Here is a 19,609-nt window from a genome sequence, read left to right as displayed (position 1 = left end):
TTGCAGATGTTTCAGATGAAGAGAAAGCCAAACCAGCAGAGTGTGGGTATTTTTAATGACAAACTGTAGGATCCGGCGTCTTTTTCAGAGCGTTTGTTAAATGTTCATTAAGCACTCCTGGGCGCTACTACTAAAATATCTGAACAGCCTGTGCTGTTGATACTATACTCTTGATATTCTACTTTCTCTCCTATTGAATGATTCCACTTTAATTTTTGCTTTAAATGGAAAAGAAAATCACAATAATCGATAGTATTGAAACACAATACTTCACAATACTTCAGAAAAGCAATTTAAATCTAATTGGCACAGAAGCTTATCATCCCAGCCCTACTACAAAGGGTGCTTTCTATTGTTTGACATTGCCAACAAGCAAATAATGACAATAGATAGATGATGGATGGATGAATGATGGATAGATGGATGGATGGATGGATGAATAGATAGATAGATAGATAGACAGATAGATATGGCGGTGATGTTTTTCTTTTGTCATCATTGCATTTTGTCCAAATTACACAACATCAATGCGACACCGACGGCCCCTTGGGAACGACCCTTCTGTGACTCTATGGGAACAGTCACTCGAGCCAGCTGGGGTCTGGACTAACACAGTTGTATAAATAATATAAAACAAAGAGGCTTTAAAATACTTCTGACTGCAGCAAATGAGGATGTGAAAGGATTCAAGAATCTGGTTTGGCTGGGCTCTCTGCCAGGCAGCCTATAGACCATTTATAATTACTGCTGGTACAAACTATAGCTTGGACCGTGGATGAGAGTACATGGAGAGGAAAACGTGTTGAAGGAGCTATATAAAGCTCCTCAGTGTCAAGCCACGTGTGCCTCTGTGTCTAACACTTTTCTTCTCTCTAAAAGTACTCTGTTAGTTCCTGACCTGTGATAGTATCATCCAGTCAAAGATACTTACTGGAGGTCTTTCATGCCTGCTGGCACAAATACACACATGTGCCTACACATACACACATGTGACATGTATATAGGTCATTCTACACAACACACCTATAACAGTCAAAGTCAAATATCTTTTAAAGGTCACAAGATGTAGATAAAGTAGTCTAATGATAAACTACAGTGACATATAATGTATATTACTAAAGCAGATTCATGAAAGACAGTCAAGATTTAAAAAACAAACTAAATAAATAAAAAAAGGAGATAGTATTAATATAAAGCATTGATGAGTTGGAGAGCTGTTGAGACAACAGAAAGCCTCATAGATAGAGGTCGTTAAGTGTGATGGGAGTGATTGAGACATGTTTTGTAGTCTGTTGCATGAATTGAACAGTCCTGTCTTTGTACCTTTATTTGTCTTGTAATTGTCCAAGAGCCCGTTGGTGATGTCAGCAGCAACTCGAGTACAACTCAAAAGACTACAAATGAATGCAGCAGCCTTGGTTGATGACACCATCATATCATTTATTTAATTAAATAAAATGGGCCACTTGAAAATAGCAGCATCATAATGTTCATGTTATTGGTATAATCTGTGCTGTTTCTGCTATGACAAGCCAAAATGTGGGCTGGTAAAAAGACCCCCACAACAAGTATTATCTTAAAATTATAATAGTACAAACGACCATGCTATTGCGGACTGACCACTCTTTTTAGAGACGCTATGTAGAGTTAAAGTTTGTCTAGAACTAGGTACCAAGCTAGGCTATCTATTTAAAAACGAAAACTGATTCTAACTGTTCAAGGCCAGCACACTCACACAGGTGTTCCCACTTAGCTAATTAGACCTCTGATGTATGGATTGATTCAGGTTCAGATATAACAAATCAGATTGATAAAACTCAGTTTATGTACTTGAACAATTAGAATAGTGCTCGATGTGTTCCTTTAAGGCTTTAGATGAGTTTTTTTATCAACTAGATGACGATTGTTTTTGTTTGATAACGATGACTTATAAGATGGTTTCTATACTGTTTAGAGCTCTCAAGAACTGCCCTCAATGTTGTGCTTTGCCTCTGGTCACTTCCTGTCAGCACCTGTGTGTCCAATCAGACTCAAAGCTGATCGTTTGCTCTTACTGACATTGTTCCCTTTTTTCTAGATCCTTGCTTGTGTTGTATTTACTCTCTGATGTACGTCACTTTGGATAAAAGCGTCTGCTAAGTGAACTGTAGAACTAGATGTTCTTCATTCTTAAAATAATTTTCTCAGTCTAATACTAGTGACTCTGTGTCCCATGACAAGACTTTTACTGGGAGCTCTAACATGAGAAAGGGGGCAGTGGGCAGTCTTAAGAATGGTGTGACATTATGTGCCTTATCTTTTCCTGGTTACAGTAGTTGCCTTTGGTCTATCCTGATTCATGAAGCAACATGAAAAGACAACCTGAGGGGACGTGAGGGGGCCACTCTCATTTCCTGGCTCCCAACCCTTGGTAATTACCAATGTATGCCCAAAGGCCCTCGATGTGTTTAAGAGGAAGAGAGAAAAAAGGAAAGACAGGGAGGTTATGTATTGGAGAATGGGTAACAGATTTTTAGATACTCAGAGGCAAAAGCCAAGAAATATTAGTTACATTAACAGCATAAAAAAAATCATCTTTGGACTGTTTAATAGGTAAGCTACTGATGGGTTTGATTAATAGAATTCATTACTAAAAGAAAAACCCGGCAACAGCAAACAAAACAATAAACACCCTCCACATAGTTTCAGTGTTATTTGCTAAGGGTTTGAAGATAGCTGTTTTGCTGGCTGCAGTTGAGCTCAGAGGTATTTTGTGGTGCAACATTTGAGAGAATGATAAACATCTCTATCAAATACTTATAATACCATGGTTGGAAAAGTGTCTTCCTTCTGTAAAACTAAGTCCTGAATTTAAAATTTCACTTCAAGGTCATATTGGGAGGGCTTTTGAGTCTCATAAACAATGACAGGGAGCTCAGTTTTAATGGGATAAGCAACACTCAAGAGCTTCAAAACTCATCAAATCACAAGGTAACTGAAAAGAATATTAAGAGTCAGCAAAACTGGGACTGTCCCAGCAGTGAAGTCATGAGAACAGACGCAGAGCAGTCTCTCTCGTCTCCCCAGAGTAGACTCAAATCTGTCAGCACCCTTCACTAATGCGGTTTGCAGTGGAAATCAACAGGAGTGGGATACATCTCCCAGAGTATCTCCACGCACACATGCACCTATCAACCACTTCGTTCCTCTGTCTGTGGCCTACCTTGACCATTCCGAGATTGCGCGGATCATCTCAAGGCTGGCATCACTCTGTCCCTAGGTACAGACCCAGCTCTAAGCCAGGACAACATCTCCAGTGTTTGGCAGAATGATGTCTTTGTAACCACAGATTCAATGCAGGTCCTTCACTCTCAGAGGTAGACAGGTTGATTTGATATAGAGCACAGCATCCTTTGTTGCAAACCTGGAAAGACAAAAAAACAAATCTGCAGACCATGTTGGACTATATTTTGTGCATTAAAACAGTAACTGCTGTTTAAAGCTAACTGTGGATTAGTAATTTTGTTTTCCAACCTCACAATAAAAGTTTAAACCCCAACTCTGCATTAGTCCTGACTTAAATTCTGTTTTCTTATCTATTTCAACTATATTGATTGTGTCCAAGCAAATTCTTATTATTGTTGCTTTTTTCTTTCTCTAATGTGTGACATAAGAGACAAAAGCCCTGTTGAAAAGGACTGAACTGACACACAAAGATAACTGAAACAGTAGTGAGTCACTGAATCACACAGTGAATGGGATGGTTACATAATACAACAAAGCCGTCACTGTATGCTATCGTGGAACAGATAATATCAAAATGAAATCGAAGCTATTTCAAACTTTAAACAACTGAGGCAATTTACCTGAAAATATTAATAAATATACATGGTTTTTTTTGTGTTTTAGCTAGCTTACGATAAGATAATCCTTTATTTATCCCAAAACGGGGAAATGTACAGTGTTACAGCAGCAAAGAGCAAAGATTGCAAACAAAAAGTGAACACAGTACAATTTAAATAAAAAAAGAAAAAATAAGGATGTATAAAAAAATAGATAGATACTACAAATAGATTTTAAAAAATGAAAAATAAAAAATACATTAGCTCGTTTGCTGTTACGACGTTTTTTTTTCTCAGCAAAATTATTTTTTAAATTAACACGAACTAAATGTTTTTAACGTTCAAGCTTACGAGAGAAAGCTGCCTGCATGGACTTTCAGTAACTGTTCGGTGAGTTGTAAGCATTTGTCCAACATTTTAGATTTTGCTCACCTCTCTGACATTAAAATGCTTAGCAGCTCCTCTTAGCCTCTAAACTCAAAGCTAAAGTGCGACATCTTCTGATGCTACTTCGTTATTACGCTAATGTTCAGTGTTGAGCCTGTGGTCCCCTCTCCAACCAATCAGCGGAGAGCATACTACGGCGTGATGAGAGTGACCAATGAACAATCAGGTTATTTACAGAAAAATGGCGTTCTTTGTTTTGTGAGCGTAGAGGAGCTTCAAAAAGATATATTTTTTGTTTTTAAAAACTGTTAAAGCCAGGTAAGCTTCAAAATGAAATATAATACCAAATTAATGAATTTTAGCATGTTGGCTGTTGCTTTTGTAGGGTTTTATTACCCAGCAATTAATCTAAATAATTACTTATTGAATGACATCGCTAGCAATTGGCTAACGTCAGCCAGCTAAATAATATGACTAACGTACTTTAATAAAGCTGAAATACATCCTATTCAATAAAAAAATATGTTAATGATTGTGCCTTAAAAAAATAAATCGCTTTGAAAGTGTTTCTCGTTTCTTCAAGATGAAGGTGGTCAATCTGAAGCAAGCCATACTGCAGGCATGGAAGGAGCGCTGGAGTGACTACCAATGGGCAATCAACATCAAGAAAAACTTTCCAAAGGGAGCAACATGGGACTACCTCAACCTTGCAGGTCAGAGGAACGACAGGGCGTTCCCCAACCATCATGCAAACTAACACCAGGTGTCTTGCTGTCCCCTCTGTCAGGGCTGAATTCTGTTTTCTTTATTCCAGAGGCCCTGATGGAACAGGCAATGATTGGTCCCTCTCCAAACCCTCTTATTTTGTCATACCTTAAATATGCTATAAGTTCTCAGGTAAGAGAGAGAAAGTTTTGGTCAAATAGTTGTGCAGCAGTGTTTTGAACATTATTGGGGGGGTTTTATTGTGAGAAGTAAACAATACCTTCTGTCTCCTTAGATGGTGTCTTATTCCAGTGTCCTTATGGCCATCAGCAAGGTGAGTTATGTTTGGTGGAAAATGATGGCATTATGCATTTTGTTATTAGCTGAAGGGTGTTTATGAATGTGTCTCTTTTCTGATAGTTTGACGATTTTTCTCGGGAGCTGTGTGTTGAATCGCTGTTGGAAATAATGGACATGTTTTGCCATCGTCTCAGGTATGTGAAATTATTCCCTACAGTTTTTTCATTCTCTGTATGGCAAGACATTTTAAACCCTTTTGTTTCTGAATAATTGAATGATGCAATCCTGGATATTCTTTACTAAAATCAGAAATGTTGGATGGAAATGGACGAGATAATGTTTTTTATCATCCTATTACTCCTTTCTCGGATATCATGCATTTTAACCAGAATGATGCTTTTAAAGAGCTGCTCAGTATCAGAAGAAGTGATCATTAGTAAAAATAAGGCTTGTTTCACATGTTAATCTTTAGTTTAAAATCACACCGTACTTGTGCCTTTGAATAATAGCTGTCGGTCATAGCTGCATGACTTTAACTCTCTAATGAGCAGTTATCTTTGAGCATGTGATATTTGGTTATACACCTAAGGCAAAATCTGAGCGCTGTTTTTAAAAGCCAAAAATCTTCTCCCTCACCTAAACTACCTTTGACTCCAAAGCTGTCACGGGAAAGCAGAGGAATGCATTGGGCTGTGTCGGGCTCTGCTGGGAGTGGTTGTTTGGCTGCTGCAGGGCTGTGCCTGGTACTGTGAGAAGCTGAGAGAACTGGGTCCATCAACCAGCACAGAGGCCAGTCTGAGGGCCTGCCAGGAGAGGCTTCATATTCTGATGAGCAGCAACAAGAACAGAGCCCTGGTCCACATCTCCAGGCTGGAGGAACAAGGTGTGTGTGTGTATCCAAATCTATATGAAAATGTTCTCCCTTGCTGAGTGAACTCATTGTATTTGTAAGAGAGTCTAAAAAAATTAAAGTATTTCCATGAACAGTTGTGGCTCAGTTGGTAGTCGGTCGTCTTCTAACCGTAAGGTCGAGGTTTTGATTGCCAGCTCCTGCAGCCACATGTCAGATGTGTCTTTGAGCAAGACACTTAACCACAATTTTCTTCCTGACAGTGCATCATTGTGTATGAATGGAATTATTTATGGTCACTTTACATAGAAACCTCAGCCATCAGTGTGTGAATGTGTAGGTGTGACATGCGGTGTAAAAGCCTTCGAGTAGTCAGAAGACTAGAAAAGAGCTATACAAGCTCAAGTTTATTTACCGTTTACCATCTACATTGCATGTAAATCTTCTATTTTAAAATGAATACGTTCCTGTAAAATCAGATAAAGAAGGATTTTTGCCAACCGGCTTTCTTTTCAATGTTTCTGCTTGCTGCTTTTCCCCTCACAGGTTCCTGGAGCAATGTAGAGCAGTCAATGCTTAAAGTGACAGATGGCCTCAGCAGTGTACCGAACCAGACATTGAGAACCAAACTAGAGGAGAGCTTGTCACTAGTTCAAGGGTAAAGATTCCCACCATCCCTTTCTTAGATTTTTAATACACAAGATAGTCAATAAAAGCAGGATGCTGGTCAGCCTACACTTTACAATTTACTAAGACAAATACCATCATAATGAATCTTCCTCGTGCTAACTTTTTTATTCTTTTTTTTCTTTTTTTTTTAATCCAACAGCATTCCCTCAATGCTATCTGTGCAGTGTGACCCTCCGTTTCATGCCTCTTTCCCATCTGTCCATGCCTTCATCATGCTGGAAGGGACCATGAATCTGACAGGCGAGACACAGCCACTCGTGGAACAGCTGATGATGATTAAGAGAATGCAGGTGAACATTTAGCTGCAGAGTGATGTCATGCTTAATCTACCTTGAAAATCCAGAAGACTCAGACTAAAACTAACAGGGGAAGTTAAGTGTGATGGAGGGAACTGTACACCGACGGGCCCAGTGAATTGTGCAGCTTTTGAGGCAGCTATACCCGTGCCTTAAAGTCAAACATATTCCTTCTTATTTATAAAGTACATTCAAAGGGTTACATGTACCCGCAGCTGCACAAAACTGCGTGTTTGGGCGTGTTTGAATATCATGAGTGCGACAAGCGTTAAGAATAGGACTGGGAAACTGGGCAGATAACGTTTGTAAATGATGCACGATTCATAGTTGAATCAGCGCAACCGGTGTTGTGTGTCTTGGTAATAATGGCAAGACACACAACATCGTTATTTAGCTCAGCTTAATATGAAGTTGTGAATCTATTATTATTAAGAGTCTTTTTTTTTAAGCAGCTTCACAAACTGTCTGTCCTCTGCAGCAAATTCCTGCTCCTCTTTTTGTCCTGGAGATCTGGAAGGCCTGCTTCACCGGCCTCATCGAGTCACCAGAGGGCACAGAGGAGCTCAAATGGACCGCCTTCACATTCCTCAAGGTAAGATCCATTTAAAAAAAAAAAAATAGGCTGCACCCTCTGGATGCCTCTCATTATTCTGGTTTGTCTTTCTTTTTTGCTCAGGCCTACTCTTAATAATAATGATAATAATACATTTTATTTAAGAAGCGCTTTTCAAAAACTCAAAGACACTGTACATTTGTTAAAAAAGACAAACATTGCGATATTACACACAGGTCATAAAGACAACAACATATAAGTCATAGATAAACTCTTGATTGTAAAATTTCCACTTAATGGTGTTTCCCATTCCTCTATAGCAGCACACAGTTACTAATGTATTGAATATGATGAAATTACAAAAATATTTAATAATCAAATGTTATTCCATCCTGGAGCTTTAGATACCAATAACAGAATTACAAAAGCACACATGTAACTTGACCACACTTTGTTTTGTATTTCTTATTTCTTTCTGCCAGATTCCACAAGTTCTTCTGCGACTTAAGAAGTATCCTCAGGGTGACAAAGGACAGGTGAAACATCTCCCCCCCCTCACTGATCACTGAACCTGCACATCCAACATCACCAGTATTTGGTATCTCTATGTAGTCATGGTCTAAAAAGAAAAGTTATTTAAAGACAGTGTGTTTTTTTCCCCACCAGGACTTCATGGAGGATGTGAACATTGCATTTCAATACTTACTCAAACTAACACCACTTCTGGACAAAGCTGATCAGAGATGCAAGTAAGTGCTCTGTTTTATTCTAACAGCCATCTCAACTGTTATCTCAATGCAAGAAAGGGCAAGAACATCCCTGGTGAGCCAGCACCATCACACTTGTCATGTTCCTTTGTTTTTATTATTCTTTTTTTTGTTGTTGTTTTTTCACAAAGCTGCGACTGCCTCGGCATGCTCCTGCAGGAGTGTAACAAGCTTGGTCTGCTGTCAGACTCGAACACAGCCTGCCTCACTTCAAAACGGTACGGGTTTCCATTTTACAACAAACACACTGACAAAGAGAACCTGAGGAAAAGAAAAGTTACAAACACACAGACCAACAAAAATAATGAAAAACGAATTTCTTGCTATTTAAATGATCACTGATTTTGTTCCCCATATTGACACAATACACCGTATCCCTTGCCCCCATTCTCTCTCCCTTTTTTGTCTTTCTCTCTTCTCCCTTTCTACCCCCCCCCCCCTGCACTTTTGATTCAGGACTGGGGACAGGGAGTATGCCCCAAAGCAAAAGACGGCCGAAAATGCAAACATCCAGCCCAACCCAGGCCTCATCCTGAGAGCTGAGCCCACTGTCACCAATATCCTCAAGGTAGAACACCTGATCTCACTGTCATAGTGTATTTATGGTCTGGTTTTTACAGTGTTTATCCTAAGTGGCTCTACAAAATGGGACAGGTTTGCAGAAGATGTTTATAAAATATGTACAGAACTGAAAGTCTCTGGTATGGTAACAACAAGAAGATAATGAAAGTGGAAAATGTTATAAATGCTTCCTAAGAGGAATGCATTGTTTAAAAAAAACCCCATCTTTATTCTCTTGTTTGACAGACGGTAGATGCAGACCACTCTAAGTCCCCTGAGGGCCTCTTGGGGGTCTTGGGACACATGTTGTCCGGAAAGAGCCTGGATCTGCTCTTAGCAGCAGCAGCGGCTACTGGGAAACTCAAATCCTTTGCTCGGAAATTTATTAAGTGAGTTCATCACAAAAATCATTACTCATCAAATGCCTTGTATACCATTTAATTCCCCGGTTGAAAACTCTGGTTGACGTAGCAAATGGATCTTTAACCAGATGCGTGTTTTCCCCCCTGCTTCTTCTAGGCTCAACGAGTTTCCCAAGCACATCAGCGGTGAAGGATGTGAGTTCAGATACAAGAGTGACAAGTTCCCATGTGGGAATGTCTTTGGTTCTTGACATATTGTTTATTGAATGAGATACTAACATTCTGGGTTTTCCCCCCTCCTCTCTCTGTAAGCCAAATCTGCATCAGTGCGGGCCCTGCTGTTCGACATCTCCTTCCTCATGCTCTGCCATGTGGTGCAGACTTATGGATCTGAGGTTAGTGGCGCTTCAAACTTGTGAAAATTAAGAGCATCATGATGTTTCAGGTTACACGAGCCTGCTCTTTCTGTGTCCGGCCACAAGATGTCCAGAGAGAGCTGTGCAGTAGTGACATGACTTTTTCTGCAGCATCTCTGCCTGCTGATATTGGAGCAATAATAATGCCCCCCCCCCCCCCCTACCACCAGGTGATCCTGTCAGACCCCAGCCCTTCAGGAGAGACGCCCTTCTTTGAAACATGGCTGCAGACATGTATGCCTGAAGAGGGCAAGACTCTGAACCCGGACCACCCCTGCTTCAGACCAGAGCCCGGCAAAGTGGAGAGCCTGGTCACCCTTCTGAACAACTCCTCCGAGATGAAACTAGTGTAAGTTGCATGCTTAAATGTTACCGATATCTGAAAAAAACATATCTGATACTGATATATTGTCCAATACTTTTCTCAGATCTTTAAAGATAGATAGACATAATCAGAATCAGATTTATTGTCCAGGTATGCTTACACACACAAGTAATTTAACTTAGGTGAAGTGTACTCTCTTATGTACAGGTACAACATTAAATATCAACAATAAACACAATCAGAAAAGACTAATATTTACATGACTAAATATGAAACAGTGCAGTGGTGAATAGTGCAAAAGATGCTGAAGTAACATGAGAAGTAAAATGCAGTTATGTGACAGATGGATTCATTATTAGTATTCAGTATTACATAAATAAGTGTGCATATATATATTGAGCATTTAAATTTAATAATATTTACGTATATGTACATTCACAGTGACCGTTTGAATCAAGGGTTATTCCACAAGTCAGACAGGTCTGACACTCTGTGACTGCTTAGTGTTCATCAGAGTGACAGCTCTGATATAGATATACAAACACATTTATTGTGCTGATCTCTCAAATGCAGATGTCAAACAATTTATAATGAAGACAAGCTTTTTTTTTTTATAGTTGAACAAAAGCCTTTATTGGCCAGTATAACAAAAGTGTACTGAAACACGAATTTACTTAAAAATTAACAATTATAAAAATAAACTTTATTAAAATAAATAAACTGTAATTGAATAAACCGAGTTATACCGGAAAATATCAGAGATAAAATTAGTCAATACTGATGGTCAAGTGATAAACTAATATTGGCCGGCTGATTCATCTGTCAGGCTCTACTGTGGAGTTTATTTTATATATTTTGTGACATGAATATTCCCACTGATACCCATGAGTTCTCTAAATATGGTGTTTTCCTTTTGACGGGTTTCTGATGGAACAGTCAGGTGAAATGGCATGAAATCTGCCTCAGCACTCCAGCAGCCATTTTGGAAGTTCTGAATGCGTGGGAGAACGGGGTTCTTTCTGTGGAAGCTGTACAGGTCTGTCTAAACTGCTTTCAGAGTTTTATATCTTTGACCTTTTGTGACTGGAATCACCAAACATTCTGGCATGACTGAACATGTCTAAGAGATATACAGTTTTTTTTGTGGTTTGACCCATTACCCATGGTTTGCGCATGACGTATAGGATGTTGACGTACAACAATGTGTGAATAACTTGCAACATCAATGACGCGCCAAACTCCACTCCAAGTTTTTCTATCACGGAAAGTGGAAGGATGCAGTTTAGTCATCATCCTCTCTCCTTTGACCATTCTACATAATCTAACCACATCCTTCCTTCCTCTTTATTTTCTCACTGCTGCCATCTCTCTCTCTCTCTCTCTCTCTCTCTCTCTCTCTCTCTCTCTCTCTGTGGGTGTAGAAAATCACAGACAACATCAAGGGGAAGGTGTGTAGTATGGCTATCTGTGCGGTGGCGTGGCTGGTGGCCCACGTCAGAATGCTGGGAAGAGATGAGCGAGAGAAGCCTCAGACTATGATCCGGCAGCTCGTTACCCCGCTGTATGGGGAGAACACTCTGCAGTTTTACAATGAACGGTACCAACACATACACACTTACACATACACGCCGCTTACACTGAGTGTAACTGTGGCCTAGGGCATTCTAGTGTCTAACCCTAGAATTTTACCCTCAGGTGGGAAGCTCTGATTTTTCTGGTTCCAGAACAGCTGATTTGAGTTCAATCAATCAACTCTGATTAGGTTTAGACAAGACAACATTAATGAAGCCCCTATACTACGATTCCCCATGGCAACAGGTGACAAAAAGAGGCCCTCTTACTTTAACCCTCTAAACTAGAAATCCTCATGCGGACACTCGACGAGTATGATCATGTTTTTTTCCACACTGATGAATCGGCAAAGCAGAGAGAAGCGGTGTGAGAGAAAATTGCTGCTCCAGTCGGCCTGTAAGTTTGATTGTAGTGTATTTAGTATTTATCATATTACCAGTGAAGGAAGGAGGAAATGAAACCGGAGGAGACGGAGAGAAACACCGGGTTCAAAATCTGCTGAGTGACTTCCCTCTCTGAAATGGAAAAGCCAGAGTTTCCCTCATTTCAGGGTCAAAAGACAGTTAGCACTGAACCTGCTGTTAAATGTTCAATTGAAAGTTTCATAGAACAATAAGATAAGATAATACTTTATTGACACCAGAGGAGAAATTCAGGCGTTGCAGCAGCAAGGCTCAATAAATAAAATAACATGTATTCAAGAAGCAAATAAGTAGTGAAGTGAATAAGACTAATATATTTACAATACATCTAGAACAATACCAAGACTATTAACAAGTGTTCAAATCATTAATACATTTTTGTAGAGAATATTTAATCAAGGATAATGCACTGAGTGCTTTTTATATTCAATCTTTATTTGTATTCTCATTTGAAAAGAGTGTGTGTGTGGTTCTAAAAGCAAACTTAGCAACAAGTGAATGGTTTAAGTGTTTACCTTTTTAATACACGTTTGTCCATTCGTTTCTTCATTTCAAAAGGCTTGATTGTTTTCTGTTAAATGTCTGGATAATGTGTGGTCAAAGTATTTTAACTAGTTTTTTTTTGTGATTAGACATTTAAAAAAAGCCATAAACAAGAAGAAGCCAAACAACAAGGCCAAACAACAAGGCCAAACAACAAGGCCAAACAACAAGGCCAAACAACAAGGCCAGACACAGTCCGACTTCCAAAGATATAAAGGTTCAAATGACATTTAAAACAAGAGAACTCAAGAAGTACAAAGTTCAGCACAGAGGAAGAAAAAAAAGGGTAAGAGCAATGAAAGACAGTAGAAATATAGATATATAATATAACATAATGTGGAAATACAACACTGGAAGAAATAAAAGATATCAATGAAATTCATCAAAGTATTTAAAAAGTTATAATAGCAATACAAATAAATAGAGGGAATGAGGGAAATAAAATCAGAAGAACAAATGAAAATCAATGAAGATTTTCAGAAGTGTTTTTTAAATGATAAACAACAGGGCATAAAACAAATGATGACATAATGTCACTTAATGTATTAATGAGGCTTTAGATATCATCTTACTTTGATCCCTGGACCCTCAATTTAATCTGAACAGTTGGTAGGGGGGCAGAGTTTGGATTAAATCATTAAATCATTAAACCATTCCTCTACTAACTTCCTCTGCAGAGTCATCATTATGAGTTCCATCATGGAGCAGATGTGCGCCGACGTCTTCCAACAAACAGCCGCGACCATGCGGCCCCCGATGGAGGGCCAGGAGCCCATCCCGTACCGTAACCTGCTGCCGGCTAAAGACCCCATCCACGTGGCCCTCAGCAAGCAGTTCCAGACGGTGCTGCGGAAAGGCTGGGTGGACAGCCGGGCCCTGCATCTGTTTGAGAGTCTCCTCAACATGGGAGGGGTCTTCTGGTTCACCAAAAATCTGGTCAAGGTAGGAGGAACAGGAACAGATGGTGATGGGGGGCGGTAGGTGGAGTAGTGGTTGGTGCCCCCCCCCCCCACCACCACCTGGGTCAGACCTGTGGCTCCTTTCCTGCATGTTGGTCCTCACCCACCCTGATTTCTGACTCTTTCCACTGTCTTATCTGTAAAAAAAAAAAAAGGTGTAAAGGGCCTGAAAATAAACCTTAAAGAAAAAAAGAAACAGATGCTGATTATTTCAGGATCAAAATCAACAGTCGACTAAGCTAAGGGAAGACATTCAGTGTAACATAGTGTAAGAAAGAAAAGCAGTAACCACACTTAAAGGCTTTATATGTGATTTTCTGATCCAGCAGATGTCGCCCTTGAGCACCAGCATGAAACCAAAACAACTCACACTGCATTGTTGTGTTAGCATGCTAATGCTAGTGATCTTTATTATGCTCGTATCTTCACACTGCATGTAAATTTACCTGAAATGAGCGTGATCTAGAAACACAGTTAAGCAGTGAGTACAGTATGTTATTCTTCTTTTCTCTAGTCCCTCAATTAAACAACTTTTATACACGAGGGGAGGAGTCAGCTGGCCGTCCTGGCGATGTAAACAAAGTGAAGATAGGACTCTGAAAACTCTGAAAACATCACAGACAGTGGGACTCGGGTGTTACACCCATTGTAGACAGTCATGACTCACAGAGTTATTTTCAGAGGATATACTTGATTTATATTATATTTAAGTGTGAAAAATCACATATAAAGCCTTTAAGGAAGCTGTAACATTTATAGCTACTACAAGTATAACTTCAGGGATTCACACTTCTATCATACTCGACTAACCTAAAATTGAAGAGTGTTAATAGTCAAACATTTATGGCCAAAATGAGTTTCTGTGTCGACACTTGTAAACACAATGTACACAAGATAAGATTATGCTTCCTGTTTGGTAACATATTTTATAATCCAGTTCAAACTCATTCTAAAGCTGTCACTACAGGTTTTGCTATCAATATATTTGATCTCTAAATGTATCTTTACCTTTACTTTCAGTCCCAGTAAGAGAGGGTAGATGTGATTCCTTTCATGCACTTTTTCCTTTTTTGGGATTTTTGGATTTGTGAGCGAAACACCATTAACAAATGTTCTCTTGACTGGTTTATCGTAGGGGTGTGTTTTCATTTTCAACAATGCAGTTATTCCTAACACCACTACAAAGCAGTCTGGGTGGCCCTTTGATGAATACATTTATGTAATGTAGGACTGGGCACGTTAACGCGTTATTTTCGCGTTAACTCAATAATTAATTATCACCAACAGTTATTTTATCTCTCATTAACGCAGTTTTTATTATTTATTTTCTTATTGTAAAGGTCTGTTGCTCACTGGCTTTTATTTTGTAAAATTCCATCGTGAGCGAGCCTAGTATGTTGCTTACTGCTGCGCATTCGTGAAAGCACGTATTGCTCTGCAGTTACTGTCCTCAACGAGCAGCGGGTGCTGCCGTGAGCCCCTCCCCCTTCCAAAAGCACAATATCTTTACAATATCCAACCTGAGTGTTTTGAATCCATATCTGCTGCCATCCCTGCAGCACTCTTCTCAGCATCAGCATCCATGCATGATTGTGCTCGTGCTTGATGATTCTAAAACAAGCCGCTCTTCTTCCAGAAGTCTCGACATGACTTATCTCGTCTCATTCAGGAGCTGCTGAAGGAGACTCGACAGGAGTGGGCCAATCGGGTGGTGGAGTTACTCTACAGCATCTTCTGCCTGGACACTCAGCAGATCACCCTCACCCTGCTCGGGACCATCCTGCCTGACCTGCTCACTGACTCCGCCCACTGGCAGAGCCTGGCAGACCCCCCTGGGAAGGCGCTGGCCAAGTAAGACAGGCGTGTAAAATACAACAGTCCTTTGAGAGCTTTTGGTTTTTAGGGATGGATAACTTTTTAATCTCCTTGTTACTCATCAGGTTGTCTGTGTGGTGTGCGCTCAGCTCTTACTCCTCTCACCACAAAGGCTCGTTCTCGGCACGCCAGCGCAAGAGGCAGCGAGAAGACATTGAGGTAAGACAGACTCACGAGGCCATGTTTGTGTCATTAAGGCTGGGTAGTACATTACTCCTGAAAACACTATTATTAGCATGAGGAAATAGTGACTCTGTGATCTAATTCCTGTTTATTGATGCTGACACTAAAAATAGATAGATAGATAGATAGATAGATAGATAGATAGATACTTTGTTGATCCCGAGGGAAATTCAAAGCATCCAGTAGCAGGTTACAAAGACGTACATGACATGAAACATTTGTTACAAATTAACCACAAAACACCCCCCCATACATATATATTAACCTGAAAAAAAGATTTAAAGAATACCCCTAGATGAATCAAAAAAGTGTAGCAATGTTTAAAAAGAAGAAAATTATCAAAAAACAGACATTAAATAACAGTCAATGCAAACATTAAAGGTGCGATTTAAATTTAAATAATTTAGGTTATCATTAAAGTGTCCAACTAGAGGTTGACTCTTGGGACAGCTGTGCAGATGGGAAATGGAAAAAGGAGTAATCACCATAACAATAAATGTTGTTTTGTTTTTCGGCCACAGGACTACAACAGCCTGTTTCCCCTGGACGACACTCAGCCGTCTAAACTCATGCGTCTGCTCAGCTCCAACGAGGACGAGCCAGTAGCCCTCTCCAGTCCAGGTCAGTCTATTGATCTCTGGGTTTTTTTTAATGCAAGGTTTTAATTATGAACCCAGAGGCCTTTCAGTCAGTCTGAGCTGGGGATTATGCAAATACCACATGGTTTTAAAAAGCAAATACTCTGTTAGCAATGAGATGGTTAAGCTCATTCAGAGACAAATAAACCAGTTTGGTCCCTCTCAACATCTGACAACATTGTCTGCTGGCTCAGTTGAGCACTAAAGTCTTCCTGAGAAATAATGTTGTGTGTTCAGATGATTACAGTCATAATGGTGTTGTATTGTGCGGTAAGCCTCGATGATGTAATTTAGCAGTTGGCATTGGGAAAACTGCCTTTTGTTGATTCCACATAAACAACTTCACAAAGTATTTCCGTCACATGGTGCCAGTGATCTAAGTGTTGCATGACTCAGAGGAAAAATAAAAAAAGCATCATCTTCTTTTCATCAGACTGAAACTAACACTGGTTCTTTTTCACCGACAGATAACAGCTCTTAAAAGTTCTAGTGAGAAGTGGGTTACTAAATGAGTTACAGCTGACGGTGTTTAGAATATCTGACCGAAAACAAATCCAGCCTTTCATCTTTAAGATAACTTCCTTTTATTTTTGGATGAGAAGGAAAGGATTGTGTAAGAAGGCAGCGGGAGACTCTCACCACCTTTAAACACCAGGACTCTTAACAGATCATTTCAACTCCCTTGTTAAGTTGTTTTACCTGCTGTGGCTCTCGTATAATAATAATAGACTTTATTTGGCATGGACATCACAGATACATTGGATGAACCAGATGCATTGTTGAAGTGTTTTAGCAAGCATGCTAGTTCTCAACACCTGTCCACAGGAGGCTTGAAAGGAAAACAATTTAGATAGGAAGAAAAGCAATAAAACACAGAGAAACAATAAGGAGAGAATAAATAAATACTCATAAACTATAGAATAAAGGCAGCATGATCAAACAATAAACAAGTTTATTCATTTGAGCACTGTTGTTTTGATTTTAGCCATTGTTTGAGTCCTCTATTAAAAGCATTACTGTTGCTCTGATATGGAAAAAAATACTAACAAAAAGTCTTCACTTGTTATGTCACAGGAGACCGATCTATGAGCAGTTCCCTCTCTGCTTCCCAGCTCCACACTGTCAACATGAGGGACCCCCTCAACAGAGTCCTGGGTAAGAACTCATGTCAGTCCACTCTGCCAGCGTCAGGCACAAAGAAATGAAATACACGTGTCGACTCTTGTCGGTGAACAAGTGAAAAACTCTTTTTACTTTGATGCTTTCATACAAGGCATCAAGGGTGAAGTTATGAATGAGTTAAATGAGCATGAATCACAGGATCTTATTCTGTTCAAGTCCTGTTCATCATCCAAAGTAATATGTATTTAAATAGTTGTCATGGAATTATAGGCTAAGTTCAAGGCAAGGCAAGTTTATTTATGTCGCACATTTCAACAACAAGGCAATTCAGAGTGCTTCACACAAGACATGAAAAAGCATCATGACAGAGGAAAGAAAATAAACATTAAAATAGAACATTTAAAAATCACTGAAATTATTAAATCTGAAAATATGTTCAAATAAAAATAATTCCAATGAAATTAATTGAAGTAAATAATGTAAAAATATAAAAAGTGTTAAAAGTTAAAATCTTATTAAAATTGTTTAATTAAAGGTAGCTGTAAACAGGTTCAGACTTTTTTTATTAAGATGCAAACTTTTTCCCAACTTCTATTACACAATTATCATCTATTTGACTTTCAGTGAGTTTTGTTTTCCTGTTAAATCCTTAATAACCAAACCTCCAACAGAGACTACAGGGTGATATTTAATAACTGCCAATCTCCTCAGCAGAATGTCATGACATTTGGGGTGACATCAATCTTCTTTTTTTTTTTTACAATTCACACCACCTGTCCTCTTCTCTTCAAGCCAACCTCTTCCTCCTCATTTCCTCCATCGTGGGCTCCAAGATGGCGGGGCCTCATACCCAGTTTGTTCAGAGTTTTATGGAGGAGTGTGTGGATTGCCTGGAGCAGGGGAGCCGCGGCAGCATCCTGCAGTTCATGCCCTTTACAATGGTGAGTAACGAGCGGAGAGAGGAGAACAGACACGTGGAGATAAGGAGGGAAAGGAGTATGGGTGTTTCGTCAGACACTGTTGGGAAGCGTTAGTTCTGCTGAACTGTAAGGAGTGATACATTTACAAAAGAGAGAGAGAGAGACTGTCCAAGGGTCAAGGGTGTCTCACTTTGCAATGAGATATAACTCATATAAATGAGGATACACCGTTAACATTTGACTTCCTATGGTGCATTGCAAAGAAATTAAGTCATCTCTAATTCTAGTGTTTTTTTTGTTTGGTTTTTGATGAAATAAGACAAACACATTTTTAAGTACAAGAAAAGCTTAAACTACTGAACAAACTGAAAACAGAGAAAGGGAACTGGTTGAAGTGTAACATCGACTCCGTAAAGTTCAGTAGGAAAGATTGAGTTAAATACTTGTCCGGGAAAAGAACAAACATGCCCTCCTACCAATCATTTCCAGAGAAGTCTGTGCCTTGAGTAACATGATACTGTTGAACTTTTTATTTTATCCATTAAGTGAAAAAACAAATGCATATGTATGTTTTTGTCTTTATGATGCATCCAGGTTTCAGAGCTGGTGAAGCTGCCCGCTCTGGCCAAACCTAAAGTGGTCCTGGCCATCACAGACCTGACTCTGCCGCTGGGGAGGAGAGTCGCTGCTAAAGCCATCTCCGCTTTGTAAGCGTTGTGGGTTAAAGTTGACATCCTGTTTCAACAGAGTAGATGGTAAAGGAAAAAAAACTCTGAAAGTGTCTGGATTATCCAATTAAAGGGGTTGTCTTTATTTGAAATGATATCTATAACCATGTTTCTATAAACCTAGTTTTGTGTTTTTTATGTTCTTTTTCACTCTTTAAGAAATGTGTAAATACTTCTTTAAAAATAAAAAAAAGAAAGCAGATTTTTTTTTTATGTTTGTTTTTCTTTATTGGGTGTTAAGGATTATTTTCTGGTTGCGTCACCTGTTGAGTTTAAAATAGCACACGACCTGACCACTGCAATCACAATCTATGACTCAGTAGAAAAATCACATGCTAGCGACTACCACGTGAAAAAACGTAGAAGGGACCGTGGACTGTCCCCTGACAGACCAAAGCTCGTTGTCATCCGCTTTGCAACAGGAAATCTGTGGGAGAGTGGCCGGGGGAAAAAAGTCACAAATGCCTCTTTTTCACTTTTTGTTGCACTTTCTTTTTTTTCTTTTTTTTTTAGAATGAACTTGTTGGAATTTTGAAATGATTTGAATCATTGATAGCATGTACCTGATGTGACATTATGTTCAGTCATTGACAAAAAAGGACAATTACTTCATC

At 39.3% G+C, this 19,609-nt stretch overlaps 1 protein-coding gene across 2 annotated transcripts; it reads left to right on the top strand.

Moving 5' to 3' along the window:
- Positions 1-4,423: 4,423 nt before the first annotated feature.
- On the top strand, positions 4,424-19,197 carry med24 (mediator complex subunit 24). 2 transcript variants are annotated; one of them, XM_065949524.1, is made up of 26 exons: positions 4,424-4,527; positions 4,792-4,921; positions 5,023-5,105; positions 5,209-5,247; positions 5,334-5,407; positions 5,873-6,096; positions 6,610-6,721; positions 6,893-7,043; positions 7,528-7,641; positions 8,085-8,138; positions 8,269-8,351; positions 8,501-8,587; positions 8,838-8,937; positions 9,177-9,319; positions 9,450-9,487; positions 9,605-9,687; positions 9,879-10,057; positions 10,970-11,069; positions 11,455-11,630; positions 13,248-13,512; positions 15,199-15,380; positions 15,470-15,563; positions 16,109-16,208; positions 17,300-17,380; positions 18,140-18,288; positions 18,862-19,197. In XM_065949524.1, the coding sequence occupies exons 2-26, from the start codon at positions 4,792-4,794 to the stop codon at positions 18,976-18,978; spliced, it is 2,958 nt and encodes a 985-aa protein (XP_065805596.1). In that variant the 5' UTR covers positions 4,424-4,527; the 3' UTR covers positions 18,979-19,197. The 2 variants fall into 2 exon arrangements, with proteins under 2 accessions (XP_065805596.1, XP_065805597.1); XM_065949525.1 differs by having other exon boundaries at positions 4,440-4,526; positions 4,773-4,921.
- The last annotated feature ends 412 nt before the right edge of the window (positions 19,198-19,609 follow it).

The sequence above is a fragment of the Labrus bergylta genome, chromosome 21 (genome assembly GCF_963930695.1).
Source record: "Labrus bergylta chromosome 21, fLabBer1.1, whole genome shotgun sequence".
Taxonomy (NCBI): Eukaryota; Metazoa; Chordata; class Actinopteri; order Labriformes; family Labridae; genus Labrus; species Labrus bergylta.
The sequence above is the reverse complement of the archived record's forward strand: the minus strand, read 5'-3'. Positions and strand labels throughout refer to the sequence as shown.